The sequence below is a fragment of the Centroberyx affinis genome, unplaced genomic scaffold (assembly GCF_046629955.1).
Source record: "Centroberyx affinis isolate AG114_WGS23_722 - 3 ecotype Tasmania unplaced genomic scaffold, CSIRO-AGI_Caff_v1 ptg000632l_1, whole genome shotgun sequence".
NCBI classification, from domain to species: domain Eukaryota; kingdom Metazoa; phylum Chordata; class Actinopteri; order Beryciformes; family Berycidae; genus Centroberyx; species Centroberyx affinis.
The window spans coordinates 138,424-164,346 of NW_027279259.1; the positions used below are offsets into that span (position 1 = coordinate 138,424).

At 46.3% G+C, this 25,923-nt stretch overlaps 1 protein-coding gene across 8 annotated transcripts; it reads left to right on the plus strand.

The window, feature by feature from the left end:
* ankrd44 (ankyrin repeat domain 44) lies at positions 1–25,787 on the plus strand. Of its 8 annotated transcripts, none has more exons than XM_071518746.1 (28): positions 1–442; positions 5,789–5,872; positions 7,076–7,154; positions 7,747–7,817; positions 8,930–9,130; positions 9,688–9,775; positions 10,138–10,280; positions 10,584–10,796; positions 11,772–11,850; positions 11,942–12,056; positions 12,176–12,258; positions 13,714–13,822; positions 14,644–14,712; positions 15,297–15,437; positions 15,911–15,976; positions 16,494–16,605; positions 17,016–17,087; positions 17,653–17,854; positions 18,308–18,395; positions 18,536–18,653; positions 19,794–20,016; positions 20,163–20,250; positions 20,569–20,652; positions 20,751–20,896; positions 21,055–21,137; positions 21,234–21,316; positions 21,926–22,017; positions 23,159–25,787. In XM_071518746.1, exons 1-28 carry the CDS (start codon positions 416–418, stop codon positions 23,416–23,418), a joined length of 3,219 nt encoding a protein of 1,072 aa, XP_071374847.1. In that variant the 5' UTR covers positions 1–415; the 3' UTR covers positions 23,419–25,787. The 8 variants fall into 8 exon arrangements, with proteins under 8 accessions (XP_071374847.1, XP_071374854.1, XP_071374848.1 ...); XM_071518753.1 differs by having other exon boundaries at positions 23,256–25,787; XM_071518747.1 differs by having other exon boundaries at positions 13,759–13,822.
* The last annotated feature ends 136 nt before the right edge of the window (positions 25,788–25,923 follow it).

Sequence of the window (25,923 nt, forward strand, 5' to 3'; positions counted from 1 at the left end):
TATTTTGGCTCTGCAGAAAAGGAAGAGGAGGGAGGTAGTGGAGCGGTGTATGGCTCGGAGAGACGGCCGTGACCCCCGCGCAGCAGCAGCCATAAATGCGGATTGTTTACATCGGTGGGAAAAGCCTCTCCTGCTTCCCCGCCTCCCTCCGCGCGGCCGCCTCGGCTCACCGTCGCCGCAGATAGCGCCTGTGGAGCGGGCCATGGCCCTGGTACTCGCCCCGGCCTTCATCATCCGCCTATAGCTGCCTAGGGAGGTTGCGAGAGACCGAGCTGCAACATCTCGCCGTCTGAGGTCCAGCGGGAACAAGTGGACTAGGAGAAAAGGACAGCGGGCTTTGGACTGCAGCATCGCGGACTGCATGGTGTGGTGGTGTCGGAGGGAGTGGATGTGCAGCCCGAGCTGACCGAGAGAGATGGCTGTTCTCAAACTGGCCGACCAGGTAGACCTGCTAGCTGCTGCTAGCCTAGCCCGGCCACTGTACAAACAGGCAACACGACATTTTACCTTTTTTATTCACCTATCTGCTCCATTTGGTGGCGTTATTATTAGCGCGGCGTGTCTTTGTGTCCCCGGCTGAGCGTTTTATCAATGCTAACACATATACATAATTCAGAAAAATGTATTTGCTGCCCTCCCGACGGCTGCACATATTACGCTGCGTGAAATTCAATGACGCTGTCCTGGTTTTCGCCTGGTTACTTTTTGGCTAAATAGTCTGTCTTGTGTTGAAATGAGGACAGCCCGCGCGGATACTTCCTGCTCTGCGTTTCCGTAAAGCATCCCCGCAGCGCGAGGACGATACGCAAATTTCTTCAATAATTAAATTTAGCCTGCAGCTATGTGTTGAAATTTCGGATCAGTCACTGTCCAGCTGAGCCAAATGCTGATTTTATGTGTCCAAGGTGCTGAAATGTTTGGCCCAAGCTCTTGTATGTCTTCTTTCTGGGGGGTTCCCAAACTTTTTCATGCCCAAGAACCCCCAAAAAGATGCACGGTAGCCTAGATGAATGGATAGGATTTTATCCCAAGGAGCCAGATCTGAGGAGATTCATGTAGTTGGATGTGATTTGGCGTAAAATCACACAACTGTAGGTGGGGTGGTGGAGACTGAAAAATATGATCAAAATATTTCATCCTCCTGATACATTCTCATTCATTCATTCATTATAGTGAAGTTAAACTATTCATAATTTTAGTGCGGACCCCCTTGAACTCCCTCGGGGACCCCGGGAGGGCCCCGGACCTCAGTTTGGGCTCCGTCTTGTCTCTCTTAATAGTGCACTCAGGGACTCAGATATTCAGTTTCCCCCAGGTTTCAAAATGATGTACCTCAACCAGAGCCCTCTCAGCCAGACGCTGGCATCTGAAGAGAGTAGCTGGGCTTCATTCCACGTCCTGAAATGTCACCGTGCCTTTCAAGCTGTCTCTTGTCACAAATCCCTGATCCGATATGCCTTTGTCTTGTTCGGACATCATTTCCGCGGCCAATCCAGCCATATCAGATCAGCAGTGACTTGAGGGAAGGGAGTGAGGAAAGGATGCCGCTCTTTGATATATATCTATTTTCAGACAACATGCTGATTTTGCCTGATAACTCAAGTTGCTATAGATTTCTATGGTTTGCATATTGGACAAGCAAAACATAAGAGCAGGTTAGTTATCATGTGCAGACCAAGAGTGGGGCATGGAGTTGGTGGCTGCAATAAAACAAACCCATAAGCCACCTTTTTAGAAAACAGGATACACCAGGTTTGCTTATTGACTTCTTAATGTGGGCTGCCTGTGAAAGGAAGCAGTGCTTTTTGCTGCACAGGTACTACTGACAGGGTCAAGAGGTCAAGGTCACACTGGGTGAAGGCACAGAAGGGTCACATGGTTTCAGCGGTCAGCCTCGCCCCAGCCCAGGTGCTCAGGGATCACAGCTTCAGCTCAGCAGTGTGTGTGTGTGTGTGTGTGTGTGTGTGTGTGTGTGTGTGTATGGGAGGAATGCAGTTCAGCTTTCATTTCTTTTTTTCTTTTTTTTTTGTTTCCTCTAGAATCGGATCACGCGGTTGTTTCCCATTGGCTAATTGGTGTGTATTTACAGTGTGGACTTCTACCACCCATGGTAATAATGTATATACACCCATGGTACCAAATGAAATATGTGCCATAGAATGGAGGTACAGGTAGTTGTTTGTTAGTTGCAGGTTGCGGCTTTCCTCCGCTACATCTTGTGTTGCACTACTGTGTGTGTGTGTGTCTGTAATGGCTGCATGTATGCAGGAGGCCTGTTAGGTTTCCTGTGTTTTCCTCCCTTTGACCTAGTGTTTCAATGTAGGTTCCTGTATTGTTTCCTGTATATGTTTCTGACAGGTGAAACTTGTAGACCGCGACTCCCATGGTCCTCTCTGTCTCACTGTTTAGGGAATTCAGGGAGGGACAAACACAGAGTCACGCGGCGCAGTACGGGTTTAATTGAGCACTTCATCGGTATGAGGACATCAGCAGCTTCTCATTGACCGCTCATTGAGGGAGATCAGCCAGTTAGAGGTAGAGCTGCAACGATTAATCGATTAGTTGTCAACTATTAAATTAATCGCCAACTATTTTAATAATCGATTAATCGGTTTGAGTAATTTTTTAAGAAAAATAAGTCAAAATTCTCTGATTCCAGCTTCTTAAATGTGAATATTTTCTGGTTTCTTTACTCCTCTATGACAATAAACTGAATATCTTTGGGTTGTGGACAAAACAAGACATTTGAGGACGTCATCTTGGGCTTTGGGAAACACTGATCGACATTTTTCACCATTTTCTGACATTTTATAGACCAAACAACTAATCAATTAATTGAGAAAGTAATCGGCAGATTAATCAACAATGAAAATAATCGTTAGTTGCAGCCCTAGTTAGAGGGTTAGTGTCACCTCAGGCATCAGTGGAAACGAAGCTAAAGCTAATATATGTGTGTCGTCTCATAGCAGGCTAGCCTGCGAGTGTTTGTAGCCTGTTTGAGGAATGAAAATGGAGTTTATCTGATGGAGGAAGTTTGTGTAGGATAAGAATGAGAGAGAGGAAGAGTGAAGGGGAAATGCGTGTGTTTTGCCAGAGTTGTATCACCGAGGGCCTGGTTCTGTTCCTTAGAGACCAGCGATGACAGGATTGGGTGATTTACTGGGCTTTAGTTTGCCCTAAATGTTGACAAGTACGCTGCCTCGTTCTTATTGGCCAACAGTGGGGCTTGGAGGGCTTCAGCTGGGCCTTAAGGCTAGTGAGAAATGCTTGTGTCAGTGTGTAAGTGTTGCAGTGTACAGCAGTGTGTGTGTGTGTGTGTGTGTGCTACAACAATGAGCTCTGTGTTTGAGATGCTTTTAGATAGCCTGGAGGGATGGTGGTGTGGGTTCGGGGGAATGTCCTCATACGGAACGGCTGCTTCCAGGGGCTGTCCACCCCCCAGCACCCCCCACTCCACCCCTACACACATACACACACACACCTACACTCCTTAAACCTCCCTGTGCTTCCTATTCCAAATGCTGGTAGCACCACGCTCCCGAAGTCCCCATGGCAATTACAGACACCGGCATTGTGACCAGTGAGTGATGCCAACCCTGTGTGTGTGTGTGTGTGTGTGTGTGTGTGTGAGAGTGTGTGTGTGTGTGTGTGTGTGAGTTCATGAGCACTTGAAAGAAAGGCATAGCTAAAGAGGCCATATGCTGCCAAGTGTTGGCTGCTTGTTTAAAGGCACAGCCCCTCTTCTCCAGCTGGGGCCTCGTTCACTACTTTGTAACCTAAATGTGTCCTTCCTCCTTCCCTCTCTTATCACTCTGGAGAAGTAAACACCGCTCAAACCTGAATCACAACTGAGCTGCTGCGGCAAGCTTTGAACTTGAATGAAGCGGCTAGATCGGGAGGTAAAACGATGAGGAAGTCAGGACAATCGCTAACGTGAACATCATCTTCTCTCCTTTCATCCCGTGTCACCCGCTTCATGCCGTATTATTGATATGCTTCCTTCTTTTTTTTGGTTGGGGTGAAATTATTTGTGTGTGTGAGAATAGGTGGAAGTTTCACAGCGGGAAATGTGACAGATAAATCTGAATCTCGCCCCCCCTCCCACCCACCCACCTTCCTCCTGTTCTGCCAGTGTAGTTTGTCGTCCCAGCTGAAGTGTGGAAGAAAGACGCGTCTGTCTCATTTTCTCTCTGCTTCCCTCTGGTACAAGAGCTCCCAAACCTTTTAAAGTCAAAGACCCCAAAACAGATCCCATCTTAACCATGGTCTACAGTAATTTTACACCAAGTTATCACAATTAATTTGACAATGATTTATTGATGTTTTAAAAAATGCCACACGTAGCACCTTTTAAGGAATGTTAAATATAATACTCATATGTGTGTTTACCTTTGGAACATTTGCTTTTTTTTCTCAGTTATTGAATATTTGCAGCCTCCAGGCTTCCTTCATTTACAAATCCAGCAATGTTAACTGACGGAAAATAAAAATTGGTGTCATCATAGCAAGAACACATCCATTTTGCTTTTAGGGATTGCAAGTCAAAAGAGGTTGAAATCTAAAGTGTGAAGATATGGCACTACACTAGAATCAAATTGTAGGCCTAATGCATGAGGAAGTGTTAGTTTGTGTGTGTGTGTGTGTGTGTGTGTGCGGTTTTGAAGCAGAAGTGAAACGCTCCTCTGAGGTTCCTCTCTCTCTCGTGTTTCTGAGAAGGAGAGACTGTGCAACAGGAAGTGAGGCGGGAGGTGGCAGAGATGCACAGGAAGTTTAGCGAGGCCGGCTTCTGCCTGATCTGATTCATCAGCACCACATCTAACCTGCAGCCTACATTTTCTGCCCTGATCTGCAGAGGCTCCCACTGTGGCTTAACCTACTACTTGTTTTTTGTAGGGATTAAGCTTTGTCAGCGTTGTTGACTATGAGCATTCTGACCGGAGCTGTTTGGGACTGCAGGCTTTTTCCCCAAGCCTGCGTGTGTTTAGCAGAATCTGACCTTTATTGCTGGTGCGCTGATTGACACTGATAGCTGCTGTGTGTGTGTGTGTGTGTGTGTGTGTGTTTTACTGGTACCTGTATTTACCTCATATCTATAATCCCGGAGAGAAAATATGGGCTTTGGAGGCATGACCTCCACTCAATGCCCTTTCCTCCACTCAATGCCCTTTGTTTGATTTTCCCTTACACACAGTTTCTATTTTTATGATCTGTATCTACTAAGAACCAATTCTCTATATGGCTTTAAGCTCTCCCCTCGGCCAGTCAGTGACAGCTTATTTACATCTACATACAAGCAAAGTGAGCAGAGTTTTCAAAAATCCTGTCGGTAGTAAAGAGCATTTTTGTGTACCAAGTAATGTAGGCTGCAGAATAGTAGTAGCCCTCTCTGCTCCAGCTTGTGTAAACACAGCACATGCCGGCTTAGGCAGCTGCTCTTGCACACACACACACACACACACACACACATATGTATACACACATACACACACATCCAGTATTCCATACCGTGGGAATGATTACTGGACCCTGTTTACGCACATTTCTTGTGTAATGTCCAGTGGATGAGTGTGATTTCCCTCACATGTTGCTTCTAGCTCGGTTTGATAAATGCGGCGATTGTTTACATTGATCAGCGATGGTTGCACATGGTCTTTAACATAACGTCTCTATTTAGTTTTCTGACTTGTTGCCTCTGGTCACATGTGTAATGTGTTTCAGACAAGGCGTAGTTGTGTTGGGTCTTTCGACTCTGACTTTGTTTCATGCTTCTGTCTTTGTCTCTTCCCAGCCTCCGCTCATCCAGGCAATCTTCAATGGAGACCCTGAGGAGATCCGTATGCTCATCTACAAGTCTGAAGACATCAATGCTCTGGTAAGGCCGGAGCAATGCAAGACTTTTATCCCTGGGGAAAAAGGTGTACATTGAGAGTTTTCAGATTTTAGAGGTCAGGCCTAAGGCTTATAATCATGAAGGCTGTGCAGGGTAAACCACCTAAACACATTTTATATACCTTATTATTTAGAGAATAGAGTTTACCTGCATTTTTCTTTTTGGCATACATTTCTAGTATACATCATAGTAATTAACATCAGATAGGGTCTTTTAAGAAAGAAATACATTCATAAATTTACGCTTTACTGAGAATACAATTTGAGTTTTGCATGTTGGTGGTTGTTTGCCTTGTGATGATTACTGACTGGAAGTCATAGTTTACCCACCATTTTATTTTCCACTACATCACTGCTCATCATCAGCTTATAGGCAAATCAAGCAAGGCCACTTCTGTTCTTTGAGATTTGCTCAGTAGTGACAACCTTCTCTTCTTCTCCTCTCTCCTTACCATCACTTCCTGTCTGGGCCAGCACCCAAGGGTCTGGGTTGGGGGCGGTGTCAAGGGTCAGCAGGGCCAAAGTTCAGAGTAATTGTTTATTTACACCAGCTCATATATGTGTGTGTATGTATAGCTATTCCAAGGCAGGACAGGACGTGGGCGGGCCTGCTGTCCCATTCTCCTGCTGCCTGTATTTAGTCTCCTGCGCTGGGCGCTGGCCGCCTGTCGCAGGACGGCCGCGTCTCTGTCATTGTCCGCTTTAGATGTGTTTTTGTTGGAGAGGCGGCACACAGCCCAGTCATATGGACATCTGGGGTGGTCATCGGGCCGGAGTGTGTGTGTGTGTGTGTGTGTGTGTGTGTGTGTGTGTGTGTGTGTGTGTGTGTGTGTGTGTGTGTGTGTGTGTGTGTGAGCTCATTGAGAAGAACAATGGATGTGTTGATGCTGACAAGCCTGTTGCTGATCCTAGCTGCCCTCAGCTTAGCTCATCATCTGTACTCTGATATCACTGCCTTCTCTGTGTCCAGTCTAAGCTAAGAGACGATCTGATGGAGAATTTCTAACCTGTAACATCCCAGCCAGTGGCTTCTGTGAAAGGGCTGGGGTTTTGCGTGCTGTAGATGTTGTTTTACTCTCATCCACAGCAACTTAGAATGAGTCCAACTGTAGATCAGGCTTGAAATTAGAAATAGAATTAATAGACTTCCACTCATGTCTGTCCCAAACTTGCCTTCCTCCCTCAGGATGCAGAGAAGCGCACCCCGCTCCATGCAGCAGCCTTCCTGGGCGATGCCGAGATCACCGAGCTCCTCATCCTCTCTGGTAAAACCACTCCCTCCATTCCTCTCCTCCTAGCCTCCTTTGGTTCTTCTTCTCTTCTCTCCCTCCTCCTCTCCCTCTTCTGCACCTCTCTCTCGCCGCTCACACCCTGCACTCCCACTTCCTCCCTCTGCCACTTTTTCCCTCCTTCCATCTTTCTAGGATTGTTTTATTTTAGCTCTTCTAGTTACCAAAGATTTCTAAAATATCACAGATTTTGTGCTTGTTACCAAATTTGGGATTTCTAAAAATTGATTTTGAAAATCAATTGCTTACATAAATTTCCTTGTAATATATAAAACAAACCACTATCACTGTCCTTGGTCTCAATGGATAGCAAATGCCATACATCTATATGGCAGATTTATTTTTATCTGCCATACATTTATATTTTCATCATGTTCTTCAAGATTTTCGGGTGATAAAATCAAGGATGGATCATTTTTATATCCTTCCTCCTGCTAGCTAGACACATGTAGCTAAAAGTGACATTACAATGCGGCTGGTAGAGTTTGACCATTCACCTTATCTCTGTTAATGCCACACTTTTTTCCTCCTCCTTCCTCCCTCTCTCTGTGCTCCTCTTCCTCTGCAGGGGCTCGGGTCAACGCCAAAGATAACATGTGGCTCACCCCTCTCCATCGCGCTGTGGCGTCTCGGAGTGAGGTGGGCGGACAAACACACACACACACACACACACCTACACACCTACTGAGTCCAATCCTTTATTCCATAACAACAACTCAAACAGCATGGTGAAAGATCCTTAGTGACACACACTGTGACACAGGTGTCAAGGAGCTAAGCCGCACTGCATGCTATTAACTGTAAGCATGCACACGCGCGCGCACACACACACACACACACACACACACACACACACACACACACACACACACACACACACACACACACACACACACACACACACACACACACACACACACACACACACACACACACACACACACACACACACAACATTTTTCAACCTATCCCAACATTCTTACATAATATACTCAGGCCACACAAGACCGATTTATCTGTGTAATCATCAGAAATTTGGGTCAGAGCAATGAGTCATGTGTCAGTCTTGATGTCCAAACAGGTAATTCAAGATGCTTTGAATAGTTGGAGGCTAATTCTACGGTGTGGCTGAGGTTTTCTTTACTTCCTGCACTACTACACATGGTGTAGGAATGTATGAACTTGTGTGGCTATGAATGGGAAACTCTGTGTCTGTCGTAATAACCTTAAATACTTACAAGTATCTGCAGATCCTTAAAGTAAATCTAAATATGAGGCCTTCAAAAGTATTAAATTGTCTAAAATACAGTTAGTAGAGGTTTTATTTTTTCACCTGCAATGACAGGCTTCTTTGTCCACTGATTAATACAGATGCTAGTAGTAGAGTTAGTAGCACAATATGCAAAACATGATTTTTTTTTCATCATATCTTCTTTATTAAACATAATTGGACTTAATCTCCCTTGACAATTAATTTCCTTTTGTCCTTTTTCTCATCCTGCCCATTTATAGTTGCAGAACTTTCATTGGCTGCTTAGTCAGAAATACTCTTGCTTGGTTTCTTTATTTTGTTTTTTAAATTGGTCTTAAATTCAATTCAAGGTGCCATTAAAAGCTTTTGGCTTTCTGAAGCCTGCAGATACTCTGACCTGTCAGTTCTTTATTAATTATTTATTATTATTAGTTATTTATTTATATATATACACACACTCGCACACATGCTGACTCCCTTTCCCTCTGCGCCCCCTTAGGAGGCGGTGCGAGTGCTGATCCGCCACTCGGCCGACGTGAACGCGCGGGACAAAAACTGGCAGACGCCGCTGCACGTGGCCGCAGCCAATAACGCGCTGCGATGCGCTGAGGTCATCATCCCGCTGCTGAGCAGTGTGAACGTGTCGGACCGCGGCGGACGCACCGCCCTGCACCACGCCGCCCTCAACGGCCACACCGAGGTACTGCAGCTGATCCACCGACAGTGTCAGATCAGCTTGATTTCTTAGTAAAATCACACGTTTAGTATCCTTTCTGCAACAGCACGTCCCCTTTGTCCCTATATTGGTACAGCTTACTAATGAACAGGATATGATGCAACTCTCCCTTGTGCTATTCTGGGTGAGCAGCTCGGTTAGAGGAAATAGCTGGGTGAGAGCAGGTATGTCATTGAGGTTATCAAGTGGGCTGTTCACACTCGGCATCCTCCTTGTCTTTTCATAGAATCAGTCATAAATAGGCTGCATCTAAAATTAACAATGACAGAGGCGGCACATTTCTGAGGCCAAACTGAATGGCCGGCTTCGCTATTTCTGCACGATGGCCCCTCCAGCGTGTTTATGCAACAACTCCGCCAAGTGATGAGACGTATTTACAATGCAGTTACGTAAAGAGCATCGCCCCCTCACTGACAGACACAAACACTGAGGCCCACACATATACATATGTAGGTGGGCGTGCACCGACACACACACACATGCATACCTAACTCCTATCTTTCTTCCTCACTGTACGTCAGATGGTAAACCTCCTCCTTGCAAAGGGAGCCAACATCAACGCCTTTGATAAGAAGGACGGCCGGGCGCTGCACTGGGCGGCTTTCATGGGTAAGAGATAAAAACGGAGTTTGCAGAAGACTTTTATCTTGTTAAACATCACGTCTTGATTCCTGGAAGCAGATATTTGCAGATGTGCTTTTAAAAAAAATCAATGGCTCTGAGTCACCTAATGGCCAAAGTAGGCAAGTATAAGAGAAGTCTCAGAAGTGCTCTTTGTTGACTTTCTCTTTCGCGCTGAAGCGATTCAGAACTTACATAAATCAACTGCAGGATTCAGTTTGCTGGAGCAACGCTTTCATGTTGCTTCATAGTCTCCATCTAACAGCTGAGTCTTCCTATTTGCTCTGAGGGCGGCTGTGTGGCCTATGCATGATTTGTTTGATTTGTGTGCTCCGGCGCGCCCCCTACAGGTCATCTGGATGTAGTGTGTCTGCTGGTGAGCCAGGGGGCCGAGATCAGCTGTAAGGACAAGCGGGGATACACTCCCCTCCACACTGCAGCCTCCAGCGGACAGATTGCTGTGGTCAAACACCTGCTCAACCTGGCTGTGGAGGTCAGGACACACACACACACACACACACACACACACCGCACACACACACACTCACTATCTCATGCTCCCTCTTATGCAAGCTCAATGACACATACTCACATTCTCACTCTTAAACAAGCACAATAGCACACATTGTATGTGTGCGCTGACTGACACACACACACATACACACACACACACTCACTCTTTCGCAAACACACACGTGCATACACACCATCACTTACTCACTCAAGCATAATAACACAGACACACACAGACTTTTCCCCAGCCATAATGAGGATTGTTTTCTCTCTCCGGCTGCAGATAGATGAGTCCAATGCGTTTGGGAACACAGCGCTCCACGTGGCGTGTTTTAACGGCCAGGACGCCGTGGTCAGCGAGCTGATCGACTATGGCGCCAACGTCAGCCAGCCCAACAACAAGGGCTTCACCCCGCTGCACTTCGCCGCCGCCTCCACACACGGAGCCCTCTGCCTGGAATTCCTGGTCAACAACGGGGCCGACGTCAACGTACAGGTACAGATGCTGAACGGCTGCGTTTGGGAGGGTTTGGGTGTAACGGGTGTGGCATATGTGAGGCGGCAGGGTGGTTAAAGAGACTGTCCCATGACCGAAAGATCCCAGTCAGCAAAAATCATGTATCTTGTTAATGGTAATATGTGTTGGCGTTTTCAAACATCAGTATCTCACGATTTATTAATTATTGCAAACAAATGAGACAATGGTTGAGATTATTTGTAGCCTCTATCTCATGCCAGTGGTATAGTAAGGCCTAGCGTTTCTCAAAATTAAGACCACATTTCCCATAAACCCCGTTTCTTTCTGTTGTAAAGAAGATGTTGCCACTTGTCCCACCTCCCCCTCCCTGACCTCACCTTCTTTGCTTCTTTGGTAAAAGGTTTTCTCTTTGGCTTTACTGAAAAAGATGAACATGTTGGAAGTGATTTTTCCTTTGACCTTTCACTCAACTCACTCAACAGCTCCCTCCTCCTTTTTTTGTGCCGTAAATCAATCCAACAGATTTTTTGCGAAATCCAACCAGGTGGCGCACAATGTAAAATGCAGTGTAGAGGTAGATAAGAGCTGCCAGTCTAATCGGTGATGGTCTCGTTTGTTTACAGTAATTATACTAATGTCTCAAATGTAATGTGGTAAGGATTTATTGATGTTCAAAGGCTACACATCGCACCTTTTTAGAGTGTCCTTGAACAAGACCCTGAACTACCTGCCTACTCATTGTAAGTGGTTCTGGATAAGAGCATCAGCTAAAGTCCTGAATATAATAAGTGGAAATGAATGTGGGGGGAAAGTATGAGTGGTTGGACTTGTTAACTATCAACAAGCACAGGCACTTCAGCTCTGACATTCTCATTTTAATCGGAGGAAGCGTTCCTGCTAGTGTGATGGTTTGGTCAGTGAACAGTGGGCTCTGACGGTGTGTGTCTGGCACTCTCTCATCTGTTGTTTTATCTTTCTCTCCCCGTCCTTCAGAGTCGGGATGGGAAGAGCCCTCTTCACATGACGGCAGTTCACGGACGCTTCACTCGCTCCCAGACCCTCATCCAGAACGGTGAGACCTCTTGGGGTTTGTTTGTGTCTCAGGATCTCTTAAAGTTTCTCTTTTTGGCACAATCACTTTATACATGATCATTTTATTTTAGGTGGGGAGATTGATAGCGTGGACAAGGATGGCAACACCCCTCTCCACATTGCTGCCCGCTATGGTCATGAACTCCTCATCAACACACTCATCACCAGCGGAGCAGACTGCACAAGGTGTGTGTGTGTGTGTGTGTGTGTGTGTTTGTTCATCTGTTGAGAAAGTCCTGGTAAATGATTTGAATGACACTGTGGTATGCAATGAAACTTACCAAACCTGTGTTCTTTCTCTGCAGGCGAGGGGTCCATGGCATGTTCCCTCTCCACCTGGCTGCCTTGAATGCCCACTCTGACTGCTGCCGGAAGCTGCTGTCCTCAGGTAGTACACAAACTACACTACCCATGAGCACTTGAGAGAGGTGTCTGTAGAGACTTTGCAGTTGTGTCACAAATGTCCTAGACAGCTGGCACCGTTGGAGAATTGGCTGTTAGCAAATAACGGCTAAATATACAACAACAGGGCTGGAAACAGTGGGTTAACGGCCATTCTGTAACATTAAATGAATAGTAAAAAAACCCCAAAAAAAACATCATCAGCCAATATAAATCTCACTGAAAATTCAGACTTTGCTAGTCGTATTTATCACTAATATTTGTGACAGCACTTGCACTAGGTGCACGTTGTCCCTCCATCCTTTCATCCCTGCAGCCTTCTGATGATGAAGGTCAGGAAAGGGGAATAAAAGCTGATCCCCAGATGGCTCCCGAGGGCAGGATCATCCCGCAGTGTCATTTTGGTGCTATAGAGCAGGAAAGTTAGCGCCCCGCCGCTCTTCTCCCTCCCAGTGGTGAATTCCTCCACAAGCACAAGTATTCAGCCGTGGCCAGATTTGAGTCACACTGTTCCAGAGACAGACAAGGCCTTAGTGAGGCTGGTTACTCATCACCGATGGGATCTCTCTCCCTCTGGACAAGAGTGTATTCTCCACCACTCTCCTCTTGGAGTATTGATATTGGTGCTTAATGTCTAGGTTTCATCTGAAAAGTTTTCCTCGCTGGAAAAGATCTGTCTCTCCTCCCACTCCGTATCCTCCAGTGCATTCTGACAGAGGGCTTTGCCATACACAAGAGAAAGGACTTTGGTAGATTCAACAAATGTTAAGCAGATATAGGGAAATGACAAGTATCCATTCTGGCTCCAGATCCCCCTCTGCGTTTAACAAGGCCCTGGCAGTTTCCCCAGTTCTGTGTCTGGAGGCTTGAGGCAGGATGGAACTGGGCTCCCCGTGCAGCTCTGTTGCCTCGCTGTAATGAACAACAAAGGAGTAATTTACATGTGCTTGAGCTCTGTATGCAGCTGCAGTTTTATGGCTGGTCAGGACCACTGTGGACAGGGGGGTTTATTTGCTGCACTCATTACTTCTTAACTGTTGCAACCCCCTGTTCTGTGAATTGGTCAAAGCCACCAGACTGCGGATCTAGTCACAAAGTCTGATAATAACACGATAGAGATTCAAATCGCACTCTGTCTCTGTACTTTACTGTACTCTGTCCTACTGTGTCTGTGAGCTTATAATGTGTCAGTAGGTATCACTGTCTGTAATATGTAGCTTACGGCACACAGGCGTTTGTGTTTGCCTGTGAATGCGTGCCTGTCGTGCGCTCTCACCTAACCTTGTAATCTTGTCTCGTTTCTAGTTATTTTTTTTCTTCCCACCTCACACTAACACCTGTCTTTCTCTCCTCCTCCTCCTGTCTCTCTTCCTCTCTCTCTCTGTGGCTGCTGCTGTGTGTTGTCTGGCCGTCCCTCCCCGGCCTGCGCTGCCCTCCTCAGGTCGGAGGTTTAGCATAATGTGTAACGACTCGGTCCTGTCTGCAGGCTTCCAGATAGACACTCCTGACACTCTTGGGAGGACCTGCCTGCACGCCGCCGCCGCCGGAGGGTGAGTCCCAAAGTTTCACTGTTTCACTGTGTGTGTGTGTGTGTGTGTGTGCATTTGATTCTGTGTTAAGCAAGGTATACACTAGATAGATTGGTTTGCCGATATATCAGACATATAGTCAAACATATAGTGTTGTCCACCTCTGATATGATGGATAATGCTTTTTGATTGATTACATATTTATTGTGGCATTGAGCAATACTACACTGGTTGTGTATGGGAAGCCCTTAACCTTAACTGATTCTAATGCAACACTTTGGTCAGATTCAACAACAAGTTTGCATGAATATGTATTGTTATTCTTATTATTAACCTGGGTTTCAATGGCGAGTTTTAGTGTCCCATGGTCTAAATACTGTTTCAGAGGCTTTTCCATCCTGCCAAGAATAAAATTCTGGAGGAAACACGGAATACTTGTACTTTCTTGTAATTTTCTGGCATGAAAATGGTCAAATTTAAAGATATTGAATATCTGCACAAAGTATCAGCTATCAGCAGCCTCAATCCAAAATTGTCAGTGTCGGTATTAGTATCAAAGTTCAAAAACCAGTATTAGTTGAACCCTAGTACACACATCCAAAAACATGGCCAGATAATTCATGTTTATGGCAACAAATATTTCTGCTCCCTTTTGTGGATTATTTAGCAACCGTCCTCATATAAATGCTTGATAAAAACTTGTTTTAATGGTATTTTGTTATTTAAGAGAATAGAAAGCTACTATACTACTATAAATCTACTGGGAGAAATTTAGCAATTCAAGTTTTCCTGCAATAATTGCACCCCTCTAATCATTTCACCCTTCTCCTCTCTGTGGGCAGTAATGTGGAGTGTGTCAAGTTGCTCCTTAGCAGCGGTGGAGACCACAACAGGAGGGACAACTGTGGCAGGTGAGGAAGTAGACATTTTGTATACTGGTGGCATTATTTCACCTCCAACATGGCTGTCTTGCACCGTCAGCGCTCAGTCTCTTTTCACCTACTCTCTCTATCAGTATTGCTTCTTGAACCATGCATATGCAGTTAGAGGCAGTGAAAGGTAAAAGTAAAGTGAAATATGGCCGACTAGTTTGCAAGACAACCAATGAGGAAGTGCAGAAAGGAAACCCAGTGACAGAACAGTATTTGGTAGAACTGTACGGGTTGTGTGCTATTTCAGTCCTACTTCCTGTGTGTGTGTGTGTGTGTATGTGTGTGTAGGTATGCGTGTGTGTGTGGTCAGAGCCATTTCTCCCTAATTCTTTGAGTCAGCCGTGCAATGCGCCATTTCAGTAACGGTCATAGTCTGACTCAACGCATCGGTATGCAGCACAACTTGCCTGTTGGTTTGCTTGTGCATTTCTGCCTGTGCATACACATCGCCGTGTGTGTGTGTGTGTGTGTGTGTGGGCATTCCTGGTGGTGTGTATGTCCATCTGTCTGCCTGACTCTCTCTCTCTCCCTCCCTCTCTCCCTCTCTCTCTGCTATCTCCCAGGACTCCGCTCCACTATGCGGCTGCCAGTCGTCACTACCAGTGTCTGGAGACTCTGGTGGCTTGCGGTACCTGTATCAACGCCACTGACCAGTGGGGGCGCTCTGCCCTGCACTACGCCGCTGCCTCGGACCTGGACAGGAGGTGAGGGACAGTATCATATCACTCGTTATGTTTCCAAACTGTACAAGAGCAGAAGAGGTTCAGAGCGGAGGAACCTTCTTTCTTCTTTCAGTTTTGACGAGCAGACTTTTAAGATCGAACCGCTCCTCCTCACACTGGTTTCTCGGTGTTGCACTGAAAAGACTGGGGTGGCTGTCTGCTATCAACTATGTATAGAAACCCGACGGCTCACACCTCTCTGTTTCCATGGCAACCGGAGGTTATATTAAGGTAACGCTGGTGGTAGTTGCGATGAGTCCGGCCTCCGGGGTTTTTGGCGGCCCCACCCGTTACGATGCAGCGCAAAAGCCCGGCATCCAGTCGGAGTTGGCGCCGTTATTACTTATTGATATTAGCAGATACCACCCCGAGAAAAAATTTCTTGTTTGAATATCTCAACCTTGTCTTTTTTTTTTTCTCTTCTCATTCACACTCCTTCCTTTTCGCCTCCACAGGCGCCGTGTAGCTCTGGAGCCAGAGAGCGAAGGGGTTCAGGCAGAGAAGGAGAAGGAGGCAGCACTGTGAGTCCACACTGAAACATATAGGAAGATGACATTTTGACCGACTCTCTCTCTCCTCTCCTCATATATTTCTTTCCTCTTTCACTTTTTCATCAAACCCTCTTTACCACTCTTATTTGCCTAGTTATCCGTGCATGTGCCATGACCGTGCATGGCTCTGAGCAAACACACTGTCTAAAGCCAGGAGATGGAGAATAACCAGTCTCTCTCTATCTGCTCATGCCTACGAACACATGAGAAAACATTCCCACACACTCCAACACACGCACAAACCCTCTCTCTCATATTTAAATAACCTTTGCATACATCTGTAGAAATCATCCAGCCTTTAACCTCATCACACGCACGCTTCCCGCCTGAAACGTGACTCTTGAAATGAACACAGACCTACATAACAATATATATGCAAATGCCCCTCAGGCTTCAGAGTAGTTCTTGTCCAGTATGTAACAGCTGGATTATACTGTGATGTTAATGACAGTGTTAAATGACAAGTGAGCTGTGTGTTGTGTTCCAGATGTTTAGAGTTCCTGCTACAGAGCGGTGCCACAGCCTCTCTAAAGGACAAACAGGGCTATAGTCCCGTCCACTACGCCGCTGCATATGGACACAGGCACTGTCTGGAACTGGTCAGTTTACACACACACACACACACACACACACACACAAACCATATGCCGATGTTTGAGTGCACCTGAGGCCACATGGAGGAAATGGTTTTATTGTTGTGCCATGACTCCAGGCGTTTCTCCATCTGTTGGTAGATCATATTTTCACTGCCGCCACGCAAATGCATTCCAGTTTTCTGTTGTCTCTTTTTACAGAGTTGAACTTGATTTGTGTCGCAGTTTTCCAAAGCAAAGTACTTACTTAGTTACAAAATGCTTCACAGTCAGGGAAGGAAGAAGTAAATCCATTAAAACCGGTGCCATAGAACATTTGACTATGATACCTACTGTGAATTGTCAGTGTGTGAACTGGCTGCAGGCTAACAGGTTGTGTGTTGGTGTGGAGGTAAACGTGTTGTTGTGACTTGCAGCTGCTGGACAGAGACGAGAGCCACCAAGATGATCCTGACTCCCTCAACACCAGGAGCCCCCTGCACCTCGCTGTGAGTTGCACACTCAGACACACACACACTAACACACACACAAAATCCTTGAAAAGTTAGCATGAAATCTATGTATTAAGTTTCTGTCATGTTTGCCATATTGATCAATTATCTTGCTGGCACAACCTGTGTTTTTTCATCTTTGTGTTGCCTTCTGTGTGCAAATTAATCAATGAATCAGCCTGTATTCCTAATGATCGCCAACTTAATGCCTTATTAAAATCAATTTGAAAAGTAACAGACAACCAATCAAAGGACATTAAAACAGGTGTGGTCTTAGTCAATAGGTGTGCTGATGCTTTCTGAATGATTTGTAGTTTACTTGTAGCCTTCTTGGGTAGACTGGAGAAGAGCACATTACAATAGTCAAGCTTGCTAGTAATAAAAACATGTACTAGCTTCTCCGTATCTGCCTGGGAGGTCAATGGTTGCACTTTTGCGAAGCTTCTAAGGTGATAAAAGGCAGTAAATGAACTGTAAATACTTGTAAAGTGTGCATATGCCTGCTGATGTCATGGTGTGTGTGTGTCACCTAGCTGACTCATGTGTCTCCGTGTCTCTCCAGGCGTACCACGGCCACGCCCAGGCCCTGGAGGTGCTGCTGCAGGGGGAGAGGGAGGTGGACCAGGGGGACGAGGCGGGCAGGACCCCCCTGGCCCTGGCCGCGCTCCAGGGGCACACCGACTGCGTCCACACCCTCCTCAGCCAGGGGGCGTCGCTGCACACCACCGACACCCAGTACGGACGCACCCCCGTCCACCTGGCAGGTAGGGCCTCCTTTGTCTCTCTCCTTCTTTCTCTCCATACTTCTGTACATATGCTGCTTCTCTTTGCCCTGCTTCCACAATTCACAATTTGTCCATTCACATTGACCTTTACATATTTATATACATATCTTTGTATAAGAGCCAGTACATATTTCTGGACACTTCTCTGAATGTTTTCTACTTCGGTCCATACATGCTAACAACGCATATATATGTTACTGACATCTGTAAATTTTACAAGATTTTTTGTTTGTTGTAATTATTTGTCTGTATTGTATTCAGTGCTCACTATTCGTCATGTTCTTCCTATTCTCTGCTGCTGCGATGGCCCACTTTCCCCACAGGGATCATTAAAGTTTAATCTAATCTCACTCTCCCCGAATTGGTGTCTCATGTATTTGAGTAATAATGTAGCCTTTCTGTCACCTTCCCTCCCTCCCTCCCTCCCTCCAGTGATGAATGGTCATACAACATGTGTGCGCCTCCTGCTGGACGACTCGGACAGTGCAGACCTAGTGGATGCCGCCGACTCCCAGGGACAGTGAGTGATTCTCTCTCTCTCTGTTGCCCCTCCCTCATGTCTTCTTCTTTTTCTTCCTCTTCCTACAAATGAGCTTAATCTTTCCTTTCTGTCCATTCCTCCTTTCTTTCTGTCACCTGTCCTCTGCCTCCTCCCTGCAGGACTCCTCTGATGCTGGCGGTGGCGGGAGGTCACGTCGACGCCGTGTCCCTGCTGCTGGAGAGAGAAGCTAACGTCAACATGGCCGATAACCACGGCCTCACCGCACTGCACCTTGGGGTAAGCCTCGCTGTGTGTGTGTGTGTGTGTATGTGTGTGTGTGTGTGTGTGTTGCATCTATGCAAGTGACTGTTTGCAAATGAGTTACGGTGAGCTCGTAAAGCCTATCAGTGTCCAATTCAAGCTGATAACCCTCCTTCTCTTCTCTTCTCTTCTCTTCTCTTCTCTTCTCTTCTCTTCTCTTCTCTTCTCTTCTCTTCTCTTCTCTTCTCTTCACTCCCTTTCCTCTTTATGTCTTATCTCTGCACACTCTAGACACCTTTCTGTACATATTTTACCTGTGCATATGTAATATGTGTACAGAAAATGTGGATATCTTGCAATACACATTTGCGCATCTGGGGCCTCATGTATAAAAGACAGCGTAGTTTTCATACTGAAAGATGGCATACTCACAAAAATTGAAAAGTACGTACGCACAGAAATCTCCGGATGTATAAAACCGCGCACACGCCAGGCCCTGCACACCTTCCCTTTATACATCCCGATCAACGTGAAATTGACGAGCCTCTCACCCCGCCTTGTCTCCTCCCAGAATTAACTATGCAAATGATGATGCAAACGATGGTGAATGTGTGTTTTCAGTGCTTCCCTCTCCAAATATTTCCAATGTGCTTTCACACATGCAGTGTTTTTGTAAATAAAGGTAAAATTGCACAATTGAACTGATTCAAAGAAACAAAACCATATAATGTGACATGTTCGCAGCGCTGCCGCTCCAAATATGGCAATGTGCTTTTCCATTTGTGCCATTTTTTTCTACGCAACCTTTTTGTACGTGTGCACCGTTTATACATGAGGCCCCTGGACAGTCTCTATGCGTTTTCTTCCAACTGCATATCTGACTGTGAACAGCTAGCGATGCACACTTATACATCTGCTCTACAAGACAGTTTATCTTTCTTCATTTGTTGTATTATCTTTACTATGGTTTTCTCTGTATATATTTGTTGTATTATCTTTACTATGGTTTTCTCTGTATATATTTGTTGTATTATCTTCAGTATCTGCAGCTGTCTCTGCTCCATTCTTACGTATATATCCTGTTCTCTCCTGCTGCGATGACCTGATCTCCCCACAGGAATCATTCAAGTTTCATTCCAGTCTGATCTGATCTAATCCATGCTTCCACCTCTCCAGCTGCTGTGTGGTCAGGAGGAGTGTGTCCAGTGTCTGTTGGAGCAGGAAGCCTCTGTCTTGCTGGGCGACTCTCGGGGGCGTACGGCCATCCACCTGGCGGCGGCGCGAGGCCACGCCTCCTGGCTGAGCGAGCTGCTGAGCATCGCCTGCTCCGAGCCGCCCTCCCTGCCCCCCCTGAGAGACCAGTGCGGATACACACCGCTGCACTGGGCCTGCTACTACGGTTAGTGTGTTTGTCTGGGAGGGTGTGGGTGTTCCAGTGTTTCTCCCCACCAATAGACACTCACAGGTGCACTTTGTTGCCTTCTACTTCTACTCTCTGGCTGTCTTTTCTAATGTGTGTGTGTGTGTGTGTGTGTGTGTGTCCAGGTCATGAGGGGTGTGTGGAGGTACTGCTGGAGCAGAAGGGTTGCCGCTGTATAGATGGGAATCCATTCACTCCTCTGCACTGTGCTGTGTAAGTCAGACAAATTGACACTTTGAAACATGAAACCATTTGGGACATTCTCTGTTTCTGTTTTTGTTTTGTTTTTGTAATATTCTATAGGGAAAACTTGTATTGGAATGCTTATGTTTTATTGTGCATGGGAACTACAATAACAAAAAAAATTAAAAAAAAAAGAAGCATGAGACATTTGGACACATTTTTGTCCGCAAGCGACAATGTCTTGTAAATTCCAAAATTCACAGTATTTTACCAGCCACCAAGAATTTTAGCATTGAATATGGATGTCTCAGTTGGCTCTTCAATCCTGTGTTGTGTTTAATCCGTTAGGGTGAATGACCATGAGCCCTGTGCGTCTCTGCTGTTGGAGGCCATGGGATCAGACATCGCTAGCTGCAAGGACGCTAAGGACAGGTGAGCTGGGTGTGTGCTGGTGTGAGCGCACTGTAACACTGCTGCTGTGCCGCTGTGTCATCCGTTACTGTTCGTTCATTCCTCTCGCTCTCCTCCAGGACTCCTCTCCATGCGGCAGCGTTCTCGGGTCACGTCGACTGTGTCCAGCTGCTCCTGTCCCACGATGCACCTGTCGATGCGGCGGACCAATCGGGGCGCACTGCGCTGATGATGGCGGCGGAGAAGGGCGGGGTCGGGGCCCTCGGTACATAGTGCATTCCTTCACTTGGTTGATAGCCTCAATAGTGTGTTTGTGTTACCCTCATGGCATGGCTCTGTTTCTGTATAGTTGATTGTGTGTGTGTGTGTGTGTGTGTGTGTGTGTGTGTGTTGACATGGCTCTGATTCTGTCCTGTCCTCCAGAGGTGCTGTTGACCGGCGCCAACGCCAACCTCAGTCTGACTGACAAAGATGGCAACACTGCCCTGCATTTAGCCTGCAGTAACGTAAGTGTCCACAGGGGGGCTCCACCCTCTGCCTGCTTCACTCTTTCTCCCAGCTCATAGAGCTAATACTGTAACCTGACATCTTTCTACCTCCAGGGAAAGGAGGACTGTGTCTTGCTGATCCTGGAGAAACTGTCTGACTCTGCCCTCATCAATGCCACAAATGCAGCACTGCAAACGTGAGTGTCTAAGACTTCTGTAAAGACTTGGTAAAGACACATTACAGTTTACATTTACAATATTGAGGCGGATGGACTGGAATAAGCTTAAACTCCTACATTGCCAACTTTACAAGCAATAGAATAGAAATTAGTGCAAGGGTCAGAGGCACAGAGCCCAGACAACAGATGTAACAAATATCCATATCTCCCTATGAATGATCATATGCGATAGAGTGGTGGTTCTCAAACTGTGGTCTGGGGCCCCTTAGGGGTCTTTAGGGGGTTCTAGGGGCTACCCAGAAAAATGAAGAATTTAATTTTACTGTAATTTAATGCACCAGAAATTATCCCACTTAGTGAATGTATAATGATAGGTTTCACACCACAGTCATCTCCCCATGTACAGTGTAGACATTCATACCATTCAATACTAAATCAATAACAGCAAAATCTTCCCAGTCTATCTAATAGGGGTTTATGGCCTTATGGCCTTAGAAAGGGGAGACTTTTATTTATACATTAGTAAGGCAGAAGCATGATCATTTTGACAGTGTCACTTTACCTTTTTTTTTTTTTTTTTTTTTTTTTATAAACACCTTCTGTCCATGTTCTCTCTGTCTCTGCCAGTCCCCTCCACCTGGCGGCTCGTAGCGGTCTGAAGCAAGCGGTCCAGGAGCTGCTGTCCCGAGGAGCCAGCGTCCAGACGGTGGATGAGAATGGTAAGTCTGCCCCGGTCCGGTCTGGTGTGATCCGGTTTGGTCCGGTCTCCCCCGGGCACGAAGGGGTTCGCTGCAGGCCCTAACCGCATGCTGCAAGCCCGGCCCAGCCTCCCCGTCGATGGTCAGCATGAATGTTTTTCCTCCATCAGCGGTTGGGCCCCGTTCCATCATGAACTCCACCTGCCGAATGAATTGTTTCTAATTGGATTTTCTGCATCCATTGCAAATGCATTTGTTTTTATCAGCATTCCCACCAGTCATGGAATTTCTGGAATGTCATGCAATTCAGACTGGGAAAGTCAGGGAATTTGAGAATTTTCTCTGGGGGATTTTACAAATGGGTCACTTTACAGGAATATACCAGAATGTATTTCCAAATTGTTTCACACATTCATTGATTTAGCTGGTGGTTTTCAGCTGTTTTTCTCCACAACTATAGTGGAAACCAGACTGTTTACCCCTTCTCAACTTTTCTGAATTGAAACATTAACAAAAAAGGGAGGGGATAAGATTTGTAGGTGATGAAAGCGCTCTGACTTAGTTATGGAAAAACATGGAAAAGTCATGGAATTGTAACCTCTGGTCCACGGTGGGAACCCTGATTTAAACGGAGCAGGTGATGGAACTGATCTCAACTCCTGCTGTTGCTGTGAAAGTATGAACTGTATATGTGCAGCTTGTTGTTTTGCATCGTTCCTCTCCTAGTCCTAGCTGCTCCTCCCTTGTGCAGACATTAGTTTCTTGTGTTATTTGCACTGAATGGATTTGTATTGTAGTGACAGAGGTCAGGTGTGGTCTAGCTCGTCCCTGTGTGCTCTGTGTTTCCCCCCCATGTCTCTGTTGGTGTACTGTGTCGGCTGGCTAGAGACTAATGGAATGCTGCTTCATCCCTCCTTTGTCTCCCCTCCTCTTGTCCTCTGTCTCCTGCTTCGCCTTCCCGCTTCCTCCATGTCCATGTCTCGCTCTCCTCCCTCCCTCTCTCTCTCTCTCTTTCTCTCTCTCGCTCTCCATCTCTCCCACATCCTCTCCCACACACACCCCTCCATCCTTCCTCCTCCTCCTTCTGTTCCCTCCCTCTCTCTCTCTCTCTCTCTCTCTCTCTCTCTCTCTCTCTCTCTCTCTGTCTGTCTCTCTCCCTCAGGTCTGACCCCCGCTCTGGCTTGCGCTCCCAGCAGGGAGGTGGCTGACTGTCTGGCTCTCATTCTGGCTACCATGATGCCTTTCTGCTCCCCTTGCAGCTCCGGGGCTCCCTCCCCAGGCTCCCTGCTGAGACAGCTGCCCCGCCAGGGGGGGAAGGGCCCGGCCGTCGGCCCCCGGGGGCCGCGCAGCCCCAGGAACCCCTCGGGACCCTCCAGCGAGGGAACCACCGAGAACGACTCGGAAGACTCTGAGACCTTCTGACCCCTCCCGACCGACTCTCTGCCCTCCTACCTCCAAGTGTGCACCTGACTTATTTACCCCCCCCCCCCCATGGAGTGTAAGCAGCGCTGAAGGAATGAAGCGGGGCTGTAGTGCTGTAGTCCGTTATTCTTATCATTCCAGTACACATGTGCACACTTCAGGGAGAAGGGTAGAGACTTGGTTGCGACACAGCCTGGATGTTTGCAGTGTGTGTACCCTCTCCCCGCTCTAGCTCCTCTATGTCCCCAGAGCTCCCATCACCATATGGGAAACATGTACAGAACCCCCCCCCCCATCCCCTCTTCCCCAGGCTGGAGGCCTACAGCTCTGTCTCTCTCTCTCTCTCTCTTTCTCTCAGTGCCCTTGTTCACAGATAATGAACGGAGCAGCTGCACTGCCCTGGACTGGTTAAAGCAGCCATATTAGTTGCTCCCTGGAAACTGCGGTTGAAAACGTTAAAGAAGAAGAATTGGATGTGGGGCCAGCGCAGCACAGTTACGGTTCGGGTCTGCATGCTTGTGTCGGACTTACACCATGGTTCTCTCCACTCACGGGTGCTTAAATCCAAACCGACCTCGGTACTCAGTCTCTGCACGGCGTAGAAAGTAGCCTCTGAGACTCGTCTTCTTGTCTTAAAAAAAAGCCATTTTTAACTGTTTGTACAAAATGAAGTGGACCATTAAGAAAGCTAAGTATAATCTTAACGTTTTTTTTTTTTTATGATTTTGGCTAGTTGATGTACCAAATATTTGACTTCCACGCATCGATAATGAACACGTACTGAAGGGTCGTTGTTGCGGCGGGGTCTTTACATGAAGAGGTACGTAGCGCCCGCAACAACTGCCCACCGAACAGCTAAAGCACAAATCTGGAATTCACTTGTTGGCCTGCGGCTCCAGTGTGAAGTGTACAGTCATCATGAGGTGTTGAAGAGTAGAAACATTGACCAGGACACATACTAGGAAACAGGGTAGCACACATTGATGAACACAGGGTTTGTGAAGATTGGCGTAGCATCACTCGAGGCTGGGATTCAAAGCAACATTGAAAAGTGTTTTTAAAAAGAACTAAGATCTATACTTTCTATAATAGGAATCTAGAAATTTTTACTAATTGGACTGTGCTTTGTTCCTCCTTCATCCCTTCCTACAGTACATGGCTGCACACTTTGTAGCCTGAAGTAGCCAGTGGTGACTAAATGTTTTTAGCCTAAAATTGACACCTTTCTCCCACCTTGGTTTCTAACCCTGCAAGCCCGATGTTTCCATACAAAGAGAAGTCAAACAACCAAATTTCTGGAGTTTCCCAGGCGACCAGACGCTCCAGTGAAACGAGGAAAAGCTCTTCTAGGTCAATAAGGGGATTTTCTCCCCACTTCAGCATGGTATTTATTAACTATGACATGATGGTACAAATACTGCCAGCACTTAAATGTAAAATAACACAGGGCCTTGACCACTTTGCTCTCCTCTCCTCCTTCATCCCTTCTTTCCCATCTACTACTGTTTGTCTACCTACCAGCTATGTGCCAGTGTCTCAAACTTGTCCAGTGCCTTGTTAGACGTCTATTCAATTTTAATTTTGTTGATTTCTTTTACAACATATCCTCTGATAGTGGATGCTAATATCCTTATAACTTTGTGTGTGTTTAGGTTGAGCATAATGTGAGAGGTTGTGTTACATTGAATGAAAAAGTATGTGAAGAGTTTGCTCCAAAATGAGGGACCATTCTGCAGAGCTGTTGATGAATGGACCTAAAATCCTGCAAAAATAGTATCTTGCACCAGTGTTTTTACTCCTAAAGGCAAGGTGTGCTTGCGTGTGCGTGTGTGTGTGTAGGTGCGCGTGCGAGTGTGTAACCTTGGGTAACGATATGAAGTTGAACTGCTTTTTGTATATAGTGTTGTTGTAAAGCACAGCCTTGTATGTAAAAAATCTCCATTACAGAAGACTCTGAACACAGACAGGGACGCCTCCATTCCAAACCAGTCAAAACAATGAAAAGATGAATAAGAAGCGCATGTTTTTCTTTAGTTGTCTTCCAGAAGGTGTATATTACTAATTTTATTTTAAATTGTGAACCCAATTAGCCTGTTGGGTTGGAATGGAGGTGGCCCTCATGCCTGATAAGCACACACCTTGTTGAGAAGCACAGTGTTAGTCTGCCTCTACTGTCCCTAAGCTGAAGGTCTGATGAGAGAGATTGGATGTCTGCCAGTATTACTCTACCAGAGAATGAGCTTCACCAGTCCTGACAATCGCTATCGTCGTGTGTCTGATGATTTTCATACCAGTTCCTGATGCAGTATGAAACGCTGAGGGCTGTTTGTCAGCTACCCTTTGTTTTATATGAATTGTACAATTAAAAAAAAATCTGTTTTAAGTTACTGGTGTGCTGTTTTTTCCCCTCAACCCACAAAAAAGCTACCCAACTCAAGATAGCACAGGACTGCACCCAATTGCACAGTCTTCACAGGTCCTGGTGCACTATGATGCCAAGAAAGA

Excerpts from the sequence above, each read along its gene's own strand:
- ankrd44 (XM_071518746.1), top strand. The coding sequence starts at position 416 with ATGGCTGTTCTCAAACTGGCCGACCAG. Across the intron at positions 7,818-8,929 it reads CTGTGGCGTCTCGGAGTGAG|GAGGCGGTGCGAGTGCTGAT; the intron begins GTGGGCGGACAA and ends GCGCCCCCTTAG. Across the intron at positions 17,088-17,652 it reads GGAGCCCCCTGCACCTCGCT|GCGTACCACGGCCACGCCCA; the intron begins GTGAGTTGCACA and ends GTGTCTCTCCAG.